A 15889-nucleotide genomic window follows, 5' to 3' on the forward strand; every position below is an offset into this window, starting at 1 on the left:
GCTGTACTCCGTCGCAATTTGTCTTCGCAAAAGGCTTATTTTCTTGTAGTGTTTTACTCTAAACACCCGCAAGAGCATCGCCGATCCACGTCTAGTTCCTAAATGGAATGGTTGGTAGCCATGCAACCTGAAGTTACTTACGTACAAGAAGTTACAACGTTTTCACGAAATTTGATTAAGTAGTTTGAGTGTTAGATATTTCAGTATTGGCTTGGAGAGCTTTGATAATTGGTTCAACCAGATTCAGATTCAATAAACATAGAAGCCTTATAAATTTTTAGAAGACCATATATATAATACATGGCTGATTACTTGTTTGTGCTGTGTGGCCAAACTTGCATCTCATCCATGCCAAAAGTTATTTATATTATAGTTTGTTTGCGTATAAATAAAGATGAAAATAATAAGACGCGCTCCAGTTTTTTTTAATCAAAAAATATGTAACAGAGAAAAGAAAGAAGTACAAATAACGTTGACTCACCCTATTTCCCCTCTAATTAACAAAAAAAAAAAAACACTGTTGTATAAAAAACTTTGGATTTTTTTTTGAAATAAATCAGAAAAATACTATTCGATTGAATAATAAAAAGCGAACAAATTAAAAGCTAATGGGTTTAAAAAATGATGGCTTTCATGGCGTCTTGTTCTTCTTCCTAAGAGGAGGAGGAGGAGCAAGAATCTTGCCAGCATAAATCGCTATATCCGTCAACATCTTCATGTTCCAATTCGCATAAACCATAGGCGTCGGATGAAAAAAACTCGTCCTACACATGGAAATGTTCACAAGCGCAAGAGCTTGATACGCTCTCATGAACCTATAGTCTCGTAAATACAAATACTTCAACGCGTTGTCTAAATGAGCATCCACCAACTTATAAGCTTTCCTACAAGCATCAAACTCTGTTTTGTCTCTACGATCTTTCGCTTTCGGAAGAAGCGTACCTTCGATGTTATCTAGCGTTTGTATCGCGTTGATCCAAGCTTTAGCCGCGGTTAGCTTCGCGATTGTTTTGATCGAGGTTTGTCTTCTGATTAGCTGAGACGTAATTGCTTGGTTGCAGAATTTGAAATCGATTGTTTGTTTGCATATTCTGTTGATTAGGTTTTGTGTTGGTGGATCAGGGACGACAGAGATTGAAGGTTTGAAGGTAATGAAGATGAGAAGAGAGATGAGTAGGTGAACATAAGCCATTTGCTCATAAGGTTTATTTGGAGGATATGCTCAAGAGTCAAGAGAAAGCTAATTGGTTATATCATATTTATACATTTTCTTTCTCTCTATAGAATGTAACGAATACGTTCCAAAACGTAGTTGTTAACCTTCTATCTTATGATGTTGACATCTAATAGTAATCGTTGTTTTGTGATTATAGTGAGAAGAAGAATGAATATATGATTCATGAAAAATATATATGTTTGGTGTGATTTGGTTGAAGGCAATAATGTTATTGCTTATAGACCACATTTTCTCAATTCCCTTTGGTTTGAAGTCTTTCCAAAGTAAATTTGGTTGCATTTTTTCTTTAATATATACTATTTTTGTCATGTTAGTTAAATTATTTGTTACGAACAAACTTATCCAGATCGTGAGAGTGTTCACGTATAATACAAATTTTTGCGCAATTATGATTATATTACATTGATGATTTGTTGTATTGTCATTTGGATTTTAATCATGATCGTTTTATATGTATGATTCTTCAAGTGTTTGTATATATTTAAAGGGTCCCATGATTAAAACAATACATTTGGTATATAAATTAAATTAACAAACAAACAAATTTGATAACCATAAATGTGAGTGTGGTAATCAACCATATTGGTAGGTTTACCAAAGATCATCAACTCTAATTAAAAGAAAAAAGAATAATCCCAAGAAAAAGAATTCAGAACTCAAAAAGTGTGAAAATTTGTAAAATTCAAACGGCGTCGTTGCATCAAATCCCAAATTCCAGAAAACGGCGACGTTTTAGTTAAGCTTAAACCCGCGAGGTCAAGGGTTTAGTATCTTTTTCTCATCAGCCATGTTTGGGTCGAGAGGTCTCGGCTGCTGTAGCAGAATCTGGAATCGTTCTCTGTTTCTGAAACGTTCTGGGAGCTTCCGAGCTAGTTTATCGACCAATTCCGTAGTTTCTAAGCAGAAACGGGTCGGGACGCATAATGGAACATTCCACTGCGACGAAACCTTAGCTTGTTTCATCCTTCGTCTTTCAAATAGATTCTCCGATGCTCAAATCGTACGAACCAGAGATCACCAGGTACTCTATTTCTTCAATTCACAATGTATCTGACCCTACCTATGTTTGAAATTTGAATCTTTGGATCCAGTTTTATATATTTTTTTTTCGAAATTTCCGAGAAAATGGTTATTTTAGCTTGAGGTTTTATGTAAAGTTCTTGAATTTTTCTTCAATTCTATATTTTTTTTTTGATTTTTCCAGTAATTGATATGATTTGGTTACAAGGTTTTGGAGAAGCTTGATGCGGCACTTGATGTTGGAGGTGTGTATGATCCTCAGAGTGAACGTTATGACCATCACCAGAAAGGATTCACTGAAGTGTTTGGGCACGGGTTTAACACTAAACTCAGTAGTGCTGGCCTTGTCTATAAGGTAAAATGAAGATACTTTTCTTGTGTGTTTGGTGGTTAATTTGAGAATTTTGTGGATTGTATACTGATGCTTTTTTTGTATTCTAGCATTATGGACTGGAAATAATTGCTAAGGAGCTTCAACTTGATCAGAGACATCCTGATGTGTATCGATTGTTTCTAGCTGTGTACAAAAACTTCATTGAGGTAGGTAGCTCTATAAAGGTTTCTTCTTTAGCTGCTACATTCTTTGGTATGTATTGAGTAAACTATCTGATCCATGCGCAGCACCAAACAATCTGAGTTGTTGTTGGCTATGGCTTTGAAAGTTTAGTGTTTGAAAGGAACAAGTTACTGATTCTGTTGTCTAATTGGGAAATATCGCCAATAGTATTCTATTTCCTAGATGAACTTTGTTGCCCTGTACTTCGGATGTCACCAATAAGTCGTGGCTCTGTCTGACATTTTTCTTTTTTTTCAATTTGAGGATGCTAACAGAGAAGGAGATTTTAATTTTGTTGTTAGAAATAGTCCCAGTTCTTGAACTTTCATATACTGTGTTATTTTTACATGGTTCTAAGGTAACCTCTTGCTGTATACATTTACAGGCAGTAGATGCTATAGACAACGGCATCCATCAGTATGATACTGACCAGCCTCCAAGATATGTAAACAATACTAGCCTGGGGCATAGGATTGGAAGGTTGAACTTAGACTGGATTGAACCTGATCAGTCCAGTGCGAAAGAAGATGAAGCATTTCATCGGGCAATGGAACTTGCTGGCTCTGAATTTTTGGAGGTTTTCTCTTCTTCTAAAGTTCTATATCTCGTTCACTTACATAGGTCATTTGGTTCTTATTCTTCTTGGAAAAGAGGTGCAACTAGTGAAAAATGGCAGTACCCAAACCAAAACTAGTTTGGTAATTACTTGAATGAATCAACCTAATGAGATGCTTTTAGTTTTTACAACAAATGTTGTCTATGTCTGATAAATAAATGGCAATTTTTCATTTCCATTGTTTTATAAGAACTGATCGGTATAAGAATATGTTTCCCTGCCTCCTGCCTATTTGAGTATAAATCGAGAATACAGCCAGAACGATCTAAAGCTACCAGTGTTTCTACCTTTTGACAGTGTGTTCATTTTCACGCGAAATCGTGGTTACCAGCTCGGTCAATTGTAATGGAGTGTCTTGCAAAACGGTATGACATAGACTCCACTGGAGAAATTATGAAGCTCAGTAAACAATGCCCAGTAAGTTCTAATGAGCTCCTTAACATATATCATCCATGTCGTGGTTTGGGGTTATAATTTCCTAGAGGTATTAGAATTGAGAAAATGATGGGATTAGTTTTCAAAGTTATAAGTCTTGTGAAATCGACAGTGGAAACTCCATATTTTCGAGCTCGAGGAAGAAATGAAGACTGATCCTCCCATAAAATATGTTCTTTACCAGGTACCACCGGGCTTTATGCAATGATCATATTATGTTGTAAACATGATATCTCTTAAGCCAATGAGTGTATATCTGGGTTTGTGCAGGATGACAGAAGTGAAAATTGGAGAATCCAAGCGGTTTCGGTTGCACGGGACAGGTTTGAGAGCCGTAAAGCGTTGCCCTTATCATGGAGGGGTCTAGAAAAGGAGAAGCTCTCGGAGGAAAGTTCAATTCCGGGATGTGTTTTTGTGCACATGAGTGGTTTCATTGGTGCAAACCGGACATATGAAGGTGCCTTAGCAATGGCAAGAGCCTCTTTGATGGGTTAGAGAGTCTATGCATAACCAAAGATCAGTTCTTTGGATTGAAATGGGTCCTCTAAGTGGCCAAGTCACTAAATCATGAAAAACAGTTTTCGTATTCATTTGTTTGTTTTCTATATATATACTAGATTAGGACCGGCTCCATATGCGGGTTTAGAGTTTTTTAAATTAAATTAAATTTAACAAAGAATATAAAGTAAATATTTTTAGTAAGTAAAAAATTATATATAAAAGTAAATAGACACACCGAGGTGTCCAACCTGATATTTTGTGTAAAAAGTGCAACTATGCGGAGACTATTAATCATGTTTTATTTGAATGTCCTCGTCAGAGGGTTTCCATATGAGTCAGTATACTCAAATTAATTTGGATTTTGTTTTCTTCAGGAATGCCTCTCAACAGGGTGATCTTGATCACCTTGTTCAATTACCATAGATTTTATGAGCAATTTGGAAAACCATAAATAAAAGAGTTTTTCTAAGGTTTAAAGATTGAGGCAAATAATATAATTGCTCAGACTTTATGTGATAAGTTAGCATGAGAAGAGGCCCTCTCTTTTATGGCGGTCATGTCAGCTCCATCTCCGTCTTCGGATGTCCAGATTTCTTCACCTGGTTGTTAGATTGATAGTTCTTGGAAAGCAACCAATGTGCATTCAAGATTGGGTTGGTAGTGTTGCGTTGGTGAGGAGCGAACCTTGTTGTTGGGAGCCAAGTGTCTAAGACGGAACCCCTCCCCCTAAATTCGAAGTTAGAAGCGTTGTCGTAGGTCATGGAGCAAATACGTGCTACATGGATCGCTTGTCAACATTTCGAGACTGATTGTACTGAGTTACTCACTATGGTGCAATCTCTTGAAAATTGGTCGTTCTTCTCTAACCTGCTCGATGAGTTTAACTCGCTGGAGTCCTTCCCACTATTCTCCATCTCTTGGATCTCATGTGCGTCAAATACTAAGGTAGATTATCTTGTCCGTGCTTCGTGTTCTCTTATCTGAAATTTCTTTTGTAAACCCCTTCCCTCCACCTTGGACAACTAACAGAGGAATTACTTTTAGTTTATTGTTTGGTTAAAAAAAAAAGTAAATAGATACACTTTTAGTTAAAGAATAGTTGTAGATGAGTTCAAAGTCAAAATAAAATTAAATTTAACAAAATATATATATATATAATTCTTTTCGTAAGTAAAAATAATATATAAAAGTAAAGAGATAAACTTTTAGTTATAGAAAATAGTTGTTGTTTTTTGCTATAATACACTAATGTATATTCATTTATAAATCTACTATCTACATTAACACTAAAAGTATATTTGTACACACAAATATATTTTACTGTTAGAATATACTATTTAGTCTTTATTACAACCAAAAAATTGTCTTTATAAACACATTAAATAACCTATTATTTGTTTCTTCACTTTAACATTTTTACAGTTACAAAAACGCAACAAAATTTTTGTTTTACATTTGGAAGTTTACAAAGTTTTTTTTCTTTAAAAGATTTACAATAAAATTAAGTTTTATTTTCTCTATTTTACTTTTATATAAAACTTGTTTATGGTAGATTTTGAATTTTTACGTTTTGAATTTTTGACATTTTTATTTTTAAAATTTTTAATAAATTTAGAATTGACATGTGTCAACATCTGAATGATACAATTGACACGTGTCACGATCTCGTTAATGAGTAATTTTGACATCAAGCTTTATATAATAAGATATGTAGTAATTTCTGTTGGGAAATGAGAAGTGACCAATAAGAGACATGAAAGTAAGCATAGGTAATTTAGTTATCCCACCATACGAAATGCCTTAAGAGAAAAACAACACCATAGGCCAAGTACGAAGATGATTGCATAATAGGCAAAATCAGCTGGCAGATTCACCAGCTTCACAGCATGTATCCTCCTGATCAAGTGCCCCTAAATCTGCAAGAATTAAGCTTTCCCAGAGGATGGTGTCTTGTTGAGGAGAAGAATATGAAAACGGCCGGAAAAGGTTGTATCCACTCTGAGGTCGAGGGAAGCCTCTCAGATCGCATATGCCCAAAATATTAGCTGGGGGCGAATTCTTAGAAATCCACCGAGACATAAGCGACATGATGTGTTTGGAATCTTGGGGGACATGGCGAAGAGTAATTCCACTGGAAGAGAGCGCTTGAAAGATGCATTCAGGTATGCGTGATAGATGACCAACGACAGTGATGGTGAGAGGACCAGAGTAGCCATATTGCTTCAAAAACCGTTTAATGCACAGACTGACCCGACGAAAATCAAAGCCAGGGGAACCGGAAACCTATTGATGTCCCAAAAGACAGATGTTACAACGACAGCCTCCTCAGGAGTAGCCATCTCTGGTTGCTTCCTCACCATGGTATGGAGGATTCTCATCCTCCTCCCTGGATATGTCTCTAAATTTAGATGATTGGGAAGGAAGGTAAGCTAACCTCTGCTTGGAAAAAAATGCACATCAGTGAGAAGTAGTTAATGACAAAAGAGTATTGACATAACAAGTTTCTGCTTTGTCTAAGATGTGCTTAATTACCGCTTGTAGATGTTCTACAGAGGAGAGATGACTATTTAAACTTTCAAAGCCTTGGCCAGTTTCAATGCCAGGAAAAAGATGTTTGCATATTGAGCAAAGCCAGCTGGCAGACTCATCCGTTTCACTGCACGTATCCTCGTCCTCAAGTGCTCCTGATTCTGCCAGAATTAAGCTCATCCAGCTGATGGCGTCTTGTTGAGAAGAAGAATATGAAAACGGCCCAAAAAGGTTGTATCCACTCTTAGGGCGAGGCAAGGCTATCCTCCGATCGCATATGGCCAAAATATTACCTGGGGGTGGATTATTACGCATCCACTGACGCATGTAAAACGAGAGGCTTGAGCAACCTGTTTCAGACGAAACTAAAACTTCAAACTCTATTCTTTTTTTTTGTATGAATGTTAAATTATATTCACCAAAAAAAACTGTTTTATGCAACATTGTAGCTGAAACTAGAAACAGAGGAGCAAAAGAAAAGGTGATAGACTATATATTAGATGGGGTGGGTTTGAAACCAGAGCTGGAGACCAAGCTCATAGCCGGAAACCGTCGTCAAAGCGAGCTACCTGTTACAGACACTCTTGTCAATGAATCGACAGAGACTAGAGGGGGGAGATGGAGTTTCACCATGTTGTCTTGCGTTGTGTTCACGTCAAAGACTGTGGATCAGAGTCTGGAAAACGTAACGAAGATCAAACAAGTGGAGCCGAGGGAGGGAGGTGTCAAGAAGCAGAGTAGCCAACTGATCCCAAACAAGAGTGTACTTAGTCCCCAGCATAGTACTAGTCAGAGTGGACCATACTTGAGAGGAGTACGAACAAGCGAAGAAGAGATGGTTGCGGGTTTCCTGATGACCTTGGCAAAGCACACATGCACCATTAGCATCAACATTCCACTGAACTAGCTTATCACCCGTCGAGAGTCGATTGTGAAAAGCGAGCCAAGTAATAAAGGAGTATCTTGGCGTAGAGTGAGTGAACCAAACCCCTCTAGACCAAGCACAAGATGGGTGTTGTTGTCGAATCAAATGCCAAGTATCAGATGTGGAGAAAGTGGATTTGTAGGAGGCATTCTGCCGCTGCCAAAGAGGTCGATCACAGCCAAGAGGCTGCCATAAAGGACGTAAGGACTGAAGCACGTCCTCAAGCTGGAGCAAGAGCTTTGTACGATGCCGACGCCTGCGGTGCAGAGTAAGTGCCTCCGCCACTGTACTCTGTTTAGAAATCCCCATGTCAATGCAACCGCGAGACCCAAACAGAGCAAACAATTGCCCGAGGGAGTTCCAATTGTCGAACCAAAAGGAAGTGTCACGCCCAGAGATGACCTCCACTTTGTAAAAGTCATGGCTAAGTTGCGGTATTTCAATATCTTTTTCCACATCCAGGAACCACTCACACTCGTAGCATTAACATACCAGAAAGAGTTAGTACAGAGCAGATTGCTGCGAACCCAACGGACCCACAGAGAGGAACGTGCAGAGAGAAGCCGCCAAGTAAGTTTGAGAATGCTAACCGTGTTTGTATCATGCAAACGGCGAAGCCCCAACCCTCCTTCAGCCGTAGGCTTACACACATCAACCCAGGAAACCTTTGCTTTTTTCGAGTTGAGATCCGGACCTGACCACAAGAAAGCCGAGAACAAACTGTCGATCTCCTGCAGACACTTCTTTGGTAAGCAGAAAGCAGATAGCCAAAAATTGGTAAGGCTAGAGAGCAAAGATTTGATGAGTTGGAGCCGACCCGCAAAGGAGAGGAAACGACCCGTCCAAGAGGTGATGTGTTGGCGAATACGCTCAAGAAGAGGTAAGTAATCAGACGCAGTCATCGACCTGGTAAGGAGAGGAAGACCCAAATAGCGGACAGGAAGAGAACCCACCGCAAACGGAAAGTGTTGAAGGATATCTTGTTGCTGTTGAGGCGTGGTTCCAGCCATGAAAAGAATAGACTTCTCTAAACTGATTTTAAGACCAGGGGCGGCAGCAAACTGTTCAAACACAACCAGAGTTTCGGCAACAGAGCAAGAATTCCCATCCGTGAAGACTAGAATGTCGTCGGCAAAACAGAGGTGGGTAAGACTAAGGGACTTACAGCGAGGGTGGTAACCGATGCGACGATCAACAGCAGCTTTGTCCAGCATAAGAGATAAGACATTCATGCAAACGACAAAGAGGTATGGAGAGAGAGAGCACCCTTGGCGGAGCCCTCTTGTACTCTGGAAATAACCAGCTAGCTCTCCATTTACCTGAACTGAGAAAGAAGCCGAACTGATGCAGAGCTCAATCCAATGGATAAAAACAGCAGGCAGATTGATAGCCTGGAGGATGTTGAGCAAAAAAGGCCACTGGACTGAATCAAATGCCTTGGAGATGTCAATCTTCATCATACAACGGGAAGAGATTGACTCTTTATGGTAATCTTTCACCAGTTCTGAAGCAAGCAGCAAATTCTCCATCATAAGTCTATCCTTGATAAAGGTCGACTGGTTAGGAGCGATGAACGATGGCAGAATAGACTTCAGACGATTGGCAGAAGCAAATTGGACGATAGTCCCTCATTTCCTTGGAATCAGACTTCTTAGGTATGAGAGCTAAGATTGTTGAATTAACCCCTTTAGGGAGAAAATCCTTGAGGAAGAAAGACTGAACAGCAACAACAAAATCATCCCCCAATATTGGCCAAGTTTGCTTGAAGAAGTCAACAGTGTACCCATCAGGCCCAGGAGCCTTACACCCCTGCCATCTTAAAAAGAGTGGTGCATATTTCCTCCGCAGAGACCATTTTGAGAAGACCAACATGATTGACATCAGAACAACGAAAAGGTATCAACTGCTCCAGTTGAGTAACTTCAATACCACTGTAATCGGAAGGAGTTTGTGTGAGAAAATCCTGGAAAAACCTCACAGCCTCTGTTTTAATCTCAGACTGAGTTTTCACAATAGTATCATCCGAGCATGTAATCTCCCTAATGGCATTGAGAGCTTACCTGGAACGGATTGTAGAATGGAAAAACTTGTTGTTTTTATCCCCAACTAACATCCAATGCATCTTAGAGCGCTGATGCAAAAAACTCTCCTCAAGATCAGAGACATGGTCCCAGCGCTGGAAAGCCTCAACTTCCGCCGCAATAGCAACCGGAGAAGGATTAGAGAGAGTGGTGTGTTGCCGATCACAGAGAACCCGATGAGCCTCCTCCACCTGCTCTGAAAGCTTGCATAATTTTTGTCGACTTAATGCACGCAGAATGGGCTTGAGAGCCTTGAGCTTCTTGGCAAACCGGTACATAGCAGATGTGGAGTGGAACAGGCGATCAGTGCTATCCCAAAAAGCTTGTACTGTGGGTTGAAAATCAGGGAAAGACATAAGGACATTAGAGAATTTAAATGGCCTCCTTGGTTTAATAACATGTGTACCGACAATAAATCTGCACCGAGGGTGATCAGAACAGCCTCCAGAGTCAAAAACACCATAAGTGTCAGCAAAGCTATGGCTCCAAGCCTCACTGACCAAAACACGATCCAATTTTTGCAAACAGACCCTGCATCCCTCTTATTTCCCCATGTAAACAGAGGACCATAACAGAGCATGTCCGAGAAAGAACAATGTCGAACCAGCTCTTGAAAATCCCGAATATCACACGTAACAAAGGGGGAGTCCTCATGGTTAGAGTGCTCAGAATAATCAAGAGTCTCATTAAAATCACCAATAACGAGCCATGGTTTATTGGAGAAAAGTGGAGAATCATGATGGTACTTGAGATCAGACCACAACTCTTTTCTTTCCTCAGCAAGGTTCAAAGCATACACAAAAGACATAAAAAACTCATGAGTATCTCCAGCAGGCATAAACTCATGAGTATCTCCAAGCATACACAAACTCTCTATTCACGATATCCATTAATGGCATGAGATGAAAAGATATATAGATACTAACCAAAGGGGGCGTAATAAAGATTGATTCCAGTGGAAGAAAGAGCTTCAAGGATGTCAGGATGGACGTTTGTTAGTATGCCAACGACGTTGATTATGAGAGGACCACAGTAGCCTTTTTTCTCCAACAATTGTTTAATGCACGGACGGATCCGACGAGCATCAAAGCCAGGAGGAACCGGAAACCGTTTGATGTCCCAAAACACAGATGTTACAGCCACAGCTTCCTCCTTCGTAGCTTTCTTCATCATTCAAGAACGACTCTTTCTATAACCTGAGAGAGAGAGAGATACGCAGAGTTGGTTAGAACGTCTAGGGTTTCGAAATCTCTTGCCGAAAAATTAAGGGTTATGTGATTTTTATTTCATTACAATTACTATTTATTGAAGTAAAAAGTAAAAAAAGAAAAAGGAAATAGTGAGACTCACCGACTGATGAAGCTTACGTGTACGGTAACCGCGTCGTAGAGGATTAGTTTAGTTGGTATGGTACAATCGCGCATTCCACTCCGTGACATTTTCCTTCTTCTTCTCGGTGGCTCTTTAACTCTGAGAGTGAGAGAGAGCGAGATAGAGAAGCGCAACAATGGAGGTTTTTTACTACTTGGTGTTCGGAACTATGACTGCCGTAGTGGCGGTGCTGGAACTGAGCAAGACAAACAAGGATCGGATCAACACTTCGTCTTCCTTCAATTCTTTCAAGAACAATTACCTCCTCGTTTTCTCTATTATGATGGGTACGTCTCTCCGCCTATTATCGCTCTCTTAGAATTCATTCATTAGCGGAATCAGCTCTGTGATTGATTGATTGATTGATTCATCGCCAACTACAATTTCGATTGTCACGGATCTGATTAAAGCTATTCTCTGTGTGTGTGTGAGAGTTCAATTCTCTAGCTCTTCTCATCCACTTTTGTGCTAGATCGAGTCCAGAAACAGATACGATTGTTTAGATTTGTTGTTGTAGCTCAGACGAAATCTGGCCTTCGATTTGAGTTTTGTTATTAAGACGACGCTTTGCTTCTTCCCGAATCTGGTATCAGTGGTTGACTATAATCTTATGTGATCCTGGTAGTTTTGATTAAATGTGTTGTAGATCAGAGATTTCGATGAGGAAGATGATGGTAGTATTTTGTTGAATGCATTTATGTATCAATTTCAGTGCTGATATGTTTGTGGTTATATATATGATTATGTTGTTGTAGCTGGGGACTGGCTTCAAGGTCCTTATGTGTATTACCTTTACAGCACTTATGGTTTTGGAAAAGGAGATATCGGTCAGCTATTCATTGCTGGTTTTGGTTCATCGATGTTGTTTGGAACCATTGTTGGATCTCTTGCTGACAAACAGTGAGACTTTCTTCCTTTTTAACTTCGAATCTGTGTTATCAGTGGAGAGCTATGTTTAGGTAACTAATATCCTTGTGTGTGTGTGTTGGATTCAGGGGTCGAAAGAGGGCATGTGTTACATACTGCATAGTTTACATTCTAAGCTGCGTCACCAAACACTCTCCGCAGTACAGAGTTTTGATGGTTGGCCGTATCTTGGGTGGTATTGCTACATCTCTCTTGTTTTCAGCATTCGAATCTTGGCTAATTGCAGAGCACAATAAGGTCAGCCGTAGCTTTTATACATAGTCTGTCTAGGTATTTCATTTGTGTTTTTAAGTTTGGTTCGTACAAGAATTTCTTTACATGCTTTTTTACTGGTTTCATAGAAACATACCATTCCTTAGCTTGATGAATGCCACAGTTAAGATTATTAGTTCTTGATGACTGTAAATTTATAGTAACTAAAAACTATCATTTATAGACCTCACGTTAAGTGTCTAGAACATGCCAAAGTTCACTTGCAATCTTAGCATTGTGGATAATGAAGAAAGTAAAGACTTATAACCTTTTAGAGGATTCACTTCGTTGGAGCCATGACCTGATCTGTTTTCTCTTCTCTAAACAACTATGCAGAGGAACTTTGAGCAACAGTGGCTGTCACTGACATTCTCTAAGGCTGTTTTCCTTGGGAACGGTCTGGTCGCTATTCTCTCGGGATTGTTCGGCAATCTTCTTGTTGACACTTTTTCCTTTGGTCCTGTCGCTCCCTTTGACGCAGCTGCGTGCTTTCTTGCAATTGGAATGGCTATCATACTGGCAACATGGTCTGAGAATTTCGGAGATCCATCTGATAGCAAAGACTTGCTGACTCAGTTCAAAGTTGCTGCCATAGCAATTGCTTCAGGCAGGTTCAAATTTAGCGTTAAAATTGTTGATTGAGAGGCTTCAGTGCATCCAATCCTGCATGGAATTTGCAAGCTATGTTTTCTGATTATCTCTAACACAGTCTAGGATGATTTCCCAGATGAAAAGATTGCATTGCTGGGTGCTATTCAGTCTCTATTTGAAGCCTCAATGTACACCTTTGTTTTCCTCTGGACACCAGCTCTTAGCCCAAACGACGAAGAAATCCCACATGGCTTCGTCTTTGCAACCTTCATGTTGGCCTCAATGTTGGGAAGCTCACTTGCATCTCGTCTCATGTCTCGCTCATCTCTCAGAGTCGAAAACTATATGCAAATTGTCTTTCTAGTCTCCGCTGCATCACTTCTTCTACCCATTACAACAAGTGTATGTCTGTCTATGGCTTCATTACTACGGTCAAGTTTATACTATCTTTTTTATACGCACATTGATCCTATAAATAATTTGTGGAACAGGTCCTGGTGACGCCATCAAAGGTGAAAGACGAACGCTTGTCGTTAACTAGCTCCATTCAGCTACTTGGTTTCTGTGTTTTTGAGGCTTGTGTAGGAATATTTTGGCCTTCGATAATGAAGATGAGATCACAGTATATACCTGAAGAAGCACGAAGCACCATAATGAATTTCTTCCGTGTTCCGCTCAACATCTTTGTCTGCATCGTCTTGTACAATGTAATAAATCTCATGTCTCCGTCCTCTTTAAACATTACAGAAAGTGAAAAAAAGAAAACAAAAGCTAATCTGGAAATTTTGTTTTTTTTATCTGGTGGTTGCTCAGGTGGACGCATTTCCGATCACAATCATGTTTGGTATGTGCTCAATCTTTCTCTTTGTAGCCTCCATATTACAACGGCGGCTTATGGTCATCTCCGAAAAGCCAAGTGAGTCCTTTTTTGTTGTCTTACTGTCTTACATACATATATAATTCATAACTCTGAAGAGTGTAACAAAAAATGAAAAAAATTGTTTGTTTGTGGTAAAGGGTAATGTCTTACTTTAGCTCTTTGTGTTTGTTGCAGAGGCAGAAGATTGGAGTCCCATGAAGGAGCGAAACTCGGTAGTTGATCCTCTTAACCTCTGATCATGTTCCACTCCTGTGCTCGTAATTCCTAATTCTTTTTTGTGATTTTCAGTCTTTTTTTTTTTTTTTTTTTGAGAAATAGAAAAGAAACAATCAGAACGAAGAAATGTAATGGTTTGCATTTGGCATTTTACATGTATGGTTAGTGATGCTGATTGTTTGATAGGGTATGTAACTCTATATTCACCTTTACGCATAGTCAAATCTTATAATTTTAGAGAATTTTAAATTTTTGTTCAAAGTTGGTGAATTTCTCTCTCCGATATAACAATGATACTAACACAAATCACTAACCTACATATTTTGTATTACTAGATTTTGATTGTATCTGTAACGCGGCCGAAGTTATTTGTAACTATAAAATTTAAACTAGATTAAGATCCATGCACAGATTGAAATTTATTTTATTTATATTGTAATTTTTTATAAAATATAATTTATATGATTATTTTTAAAACTTTTTTTGGATAAAATATTATGCAATAAAATCATATGCTAAATATGATGACTTGAAAAAGATATTTATTTTGTAAGTTTTATATTGTTAATGATTCTAGATAAGTACTTCTGCTATAACACTAGTTAAATTTTATTTTATACAAAATTTTGTATATTTTCTATTTTAAAACAAAATTTTAATATATTGTATTAGTTTATGTACGTGATATTATTTCAATAATGTATATTCTACCTCATGATTTGAATGTCATTATAAGACATAATTTTATGAATTTGGTTTCTAAAAAGCAAGTTATTATATTATGAGTAATTTAATATATTGTTATATTTATATAAAATTATAAAATTCAACAAAAAGTATGAAATTGAATTTAAATATTCAAATTTTGACCTCATACCCAGAAAACTTTTAATTCAATAGATATTATTTTTAAAGAATAATATTAATAAAAATTGAATATTTTATAGATTGAATCATTCATATTTATTTTTAAAAAGTCAACTTATGGTATATCCATAAATACAAATATTTTTTAATTATAATAAATAATAAGATAATTTATTTGTTTCACAAAATAGACTCATATATTAAAAAAATGAGAGGTGAATTATAATAATAATTAGCAAATTAATATATTAAGTTAGATATCAAAGGATTTTATTTGATGAATAATTTAATAAAGGAAATTAATATAGTAAGTTAGATGATATCAAATCATTCTTTAGAATATTCTCTTTAAGATTTTTGGAAACAATAAATCCAGACTATACAAATAATATAAAACTTAATATATAACATATTTGTAACCAACTTATTAAAATTATATAGTCTACAAAATTGTGTACTTCCGTTTTATTATATAGGGGATTGTCTTTGTTTGTTTAATTTGTTTATTTTGATTAGTATTTAAAATTGTATTAGTTGTATTTTGATTTTTAACTCTATGATTTAACTCATGGGATACTACATAACAATTTTTTCACACATAATATTGATTTAATCAATTTAATTATATATATATATATATATATATCTATTACTCTAATATTGATATGTGTTAACAATATAATGAAAAAAAAATTATATACATATGTACCATGGATTAATGATATTTTAATTTATATTATTATCAACCTAAACTCTTCCTCTTCTTTTCATATAACTCGGTTCCGTAATATTTTAACTTAGTAAAAGAGAAACTTTTTTTCTTTATTAATATCATCTTTAAAAATATAAATATCATCTAAATTTTTAATATTTATTGTTTTTTTA

The 15889-nt window shown here is 37.3% G+C and overlaps 3 protein-coding genes and 1 pseudogene across 4 annotated transcripts; 2 read left to right on the top strand and 2 right to left on the bottom strand.

Annotated features, from left to right (window-relative positions):
- Nucleotides 1-507: 507 nt before the first annotated feature.
- On the bottom strand, nt 508-1350 carry LOC104780761 (uncharacterized). The gene has a single exon (XM_010505292.2). It carries the CDS (start codon nt 1190-1192, stop codon nt 632-634), a length of 561 nt encoding a protein of 186 aa, XP_010503594.1. The 5' UTR covers nt 1193-1350; the 3' UTR covers nt 508-631.
- Nucleotides 1351-1793: 443 nt separating this feature from the next.
- On the top strand, nt 1794-4549 carry LOC104780762 (uncharacterized). Its single transcript, XM_010505293.2, has 7 exons — nt 1794-2258; nt 2466-2612; nt 2699-2797; nt 3199-3390; nt 3727-3846; nt 3977-4048; nt 4135-4549. Exons 1-7 carry the CDS (start codon nt 2025-2027, stop codon nt 4357-4359), a joined length of 1089 nt encoding a protein of 362 aa, XP_010503595.1. The 5' UTR covers nt 1794-2024; the 3' UTR covers nt 4360-4549.
- A 1616-nt stretch (nt 4550-6165) lies between these two features.
- LOC147946027 (uncharacterized) lies at nt 6166-11073 on the bottom strand (annotated as a pseudogene).
- Nucleotides 11074-11197: 124 nt separating this feature from the next.
- Nucleotides 11198-14398, top strand: LOC104711437 (uncharacterized). 2 transcript variants are annotated; one of them, XM_087510440.1, is made up of 8 exons: nt 11198-11558; nt 12027-12171; nt 12267-12435; nt 12787-13057; nt 13178-13443; nt 13533-13748; nt 13855-13957; nt 14096-14398. In XM_087510440.1, the coding sequence occupies exons 1-8, from the start codon at nt 11408-11410 to the stop codon at nt 14155-14157; spliced, it is 1383 nt and encodes a 460-aa protein (XP_087366566.1). In that variant the 5' UTR covers nt 11198-11407; the 3' UTR covers nt 14158-14398. The 2 variants fall into 2 exon arrangements, 1 of the variants encoding a protein (XP_087366566.1); XR_015596932.1 differs by having other exon boundaries at nt 11321-11558; nt 12787-13061.
- The last annotated feature ends 1491 nt before the right edge of the window (nt 14399-15889 follow it).

The sequence above is a fragment of the Camelina sativa genome, chromosome 4 (genome assembly GCF_030686135.1).
Source record: "Camelina sativa cultivar CO46 ecotype springtype chromosome 4, ASM3068613v1".
NCBI classification, from domain to species: Eukaryota; Viridiplantae; Streptophyta; class Magnoliopsida; order Brassicales; family Brassicaceae; genus Camelina; species Camelina sativa.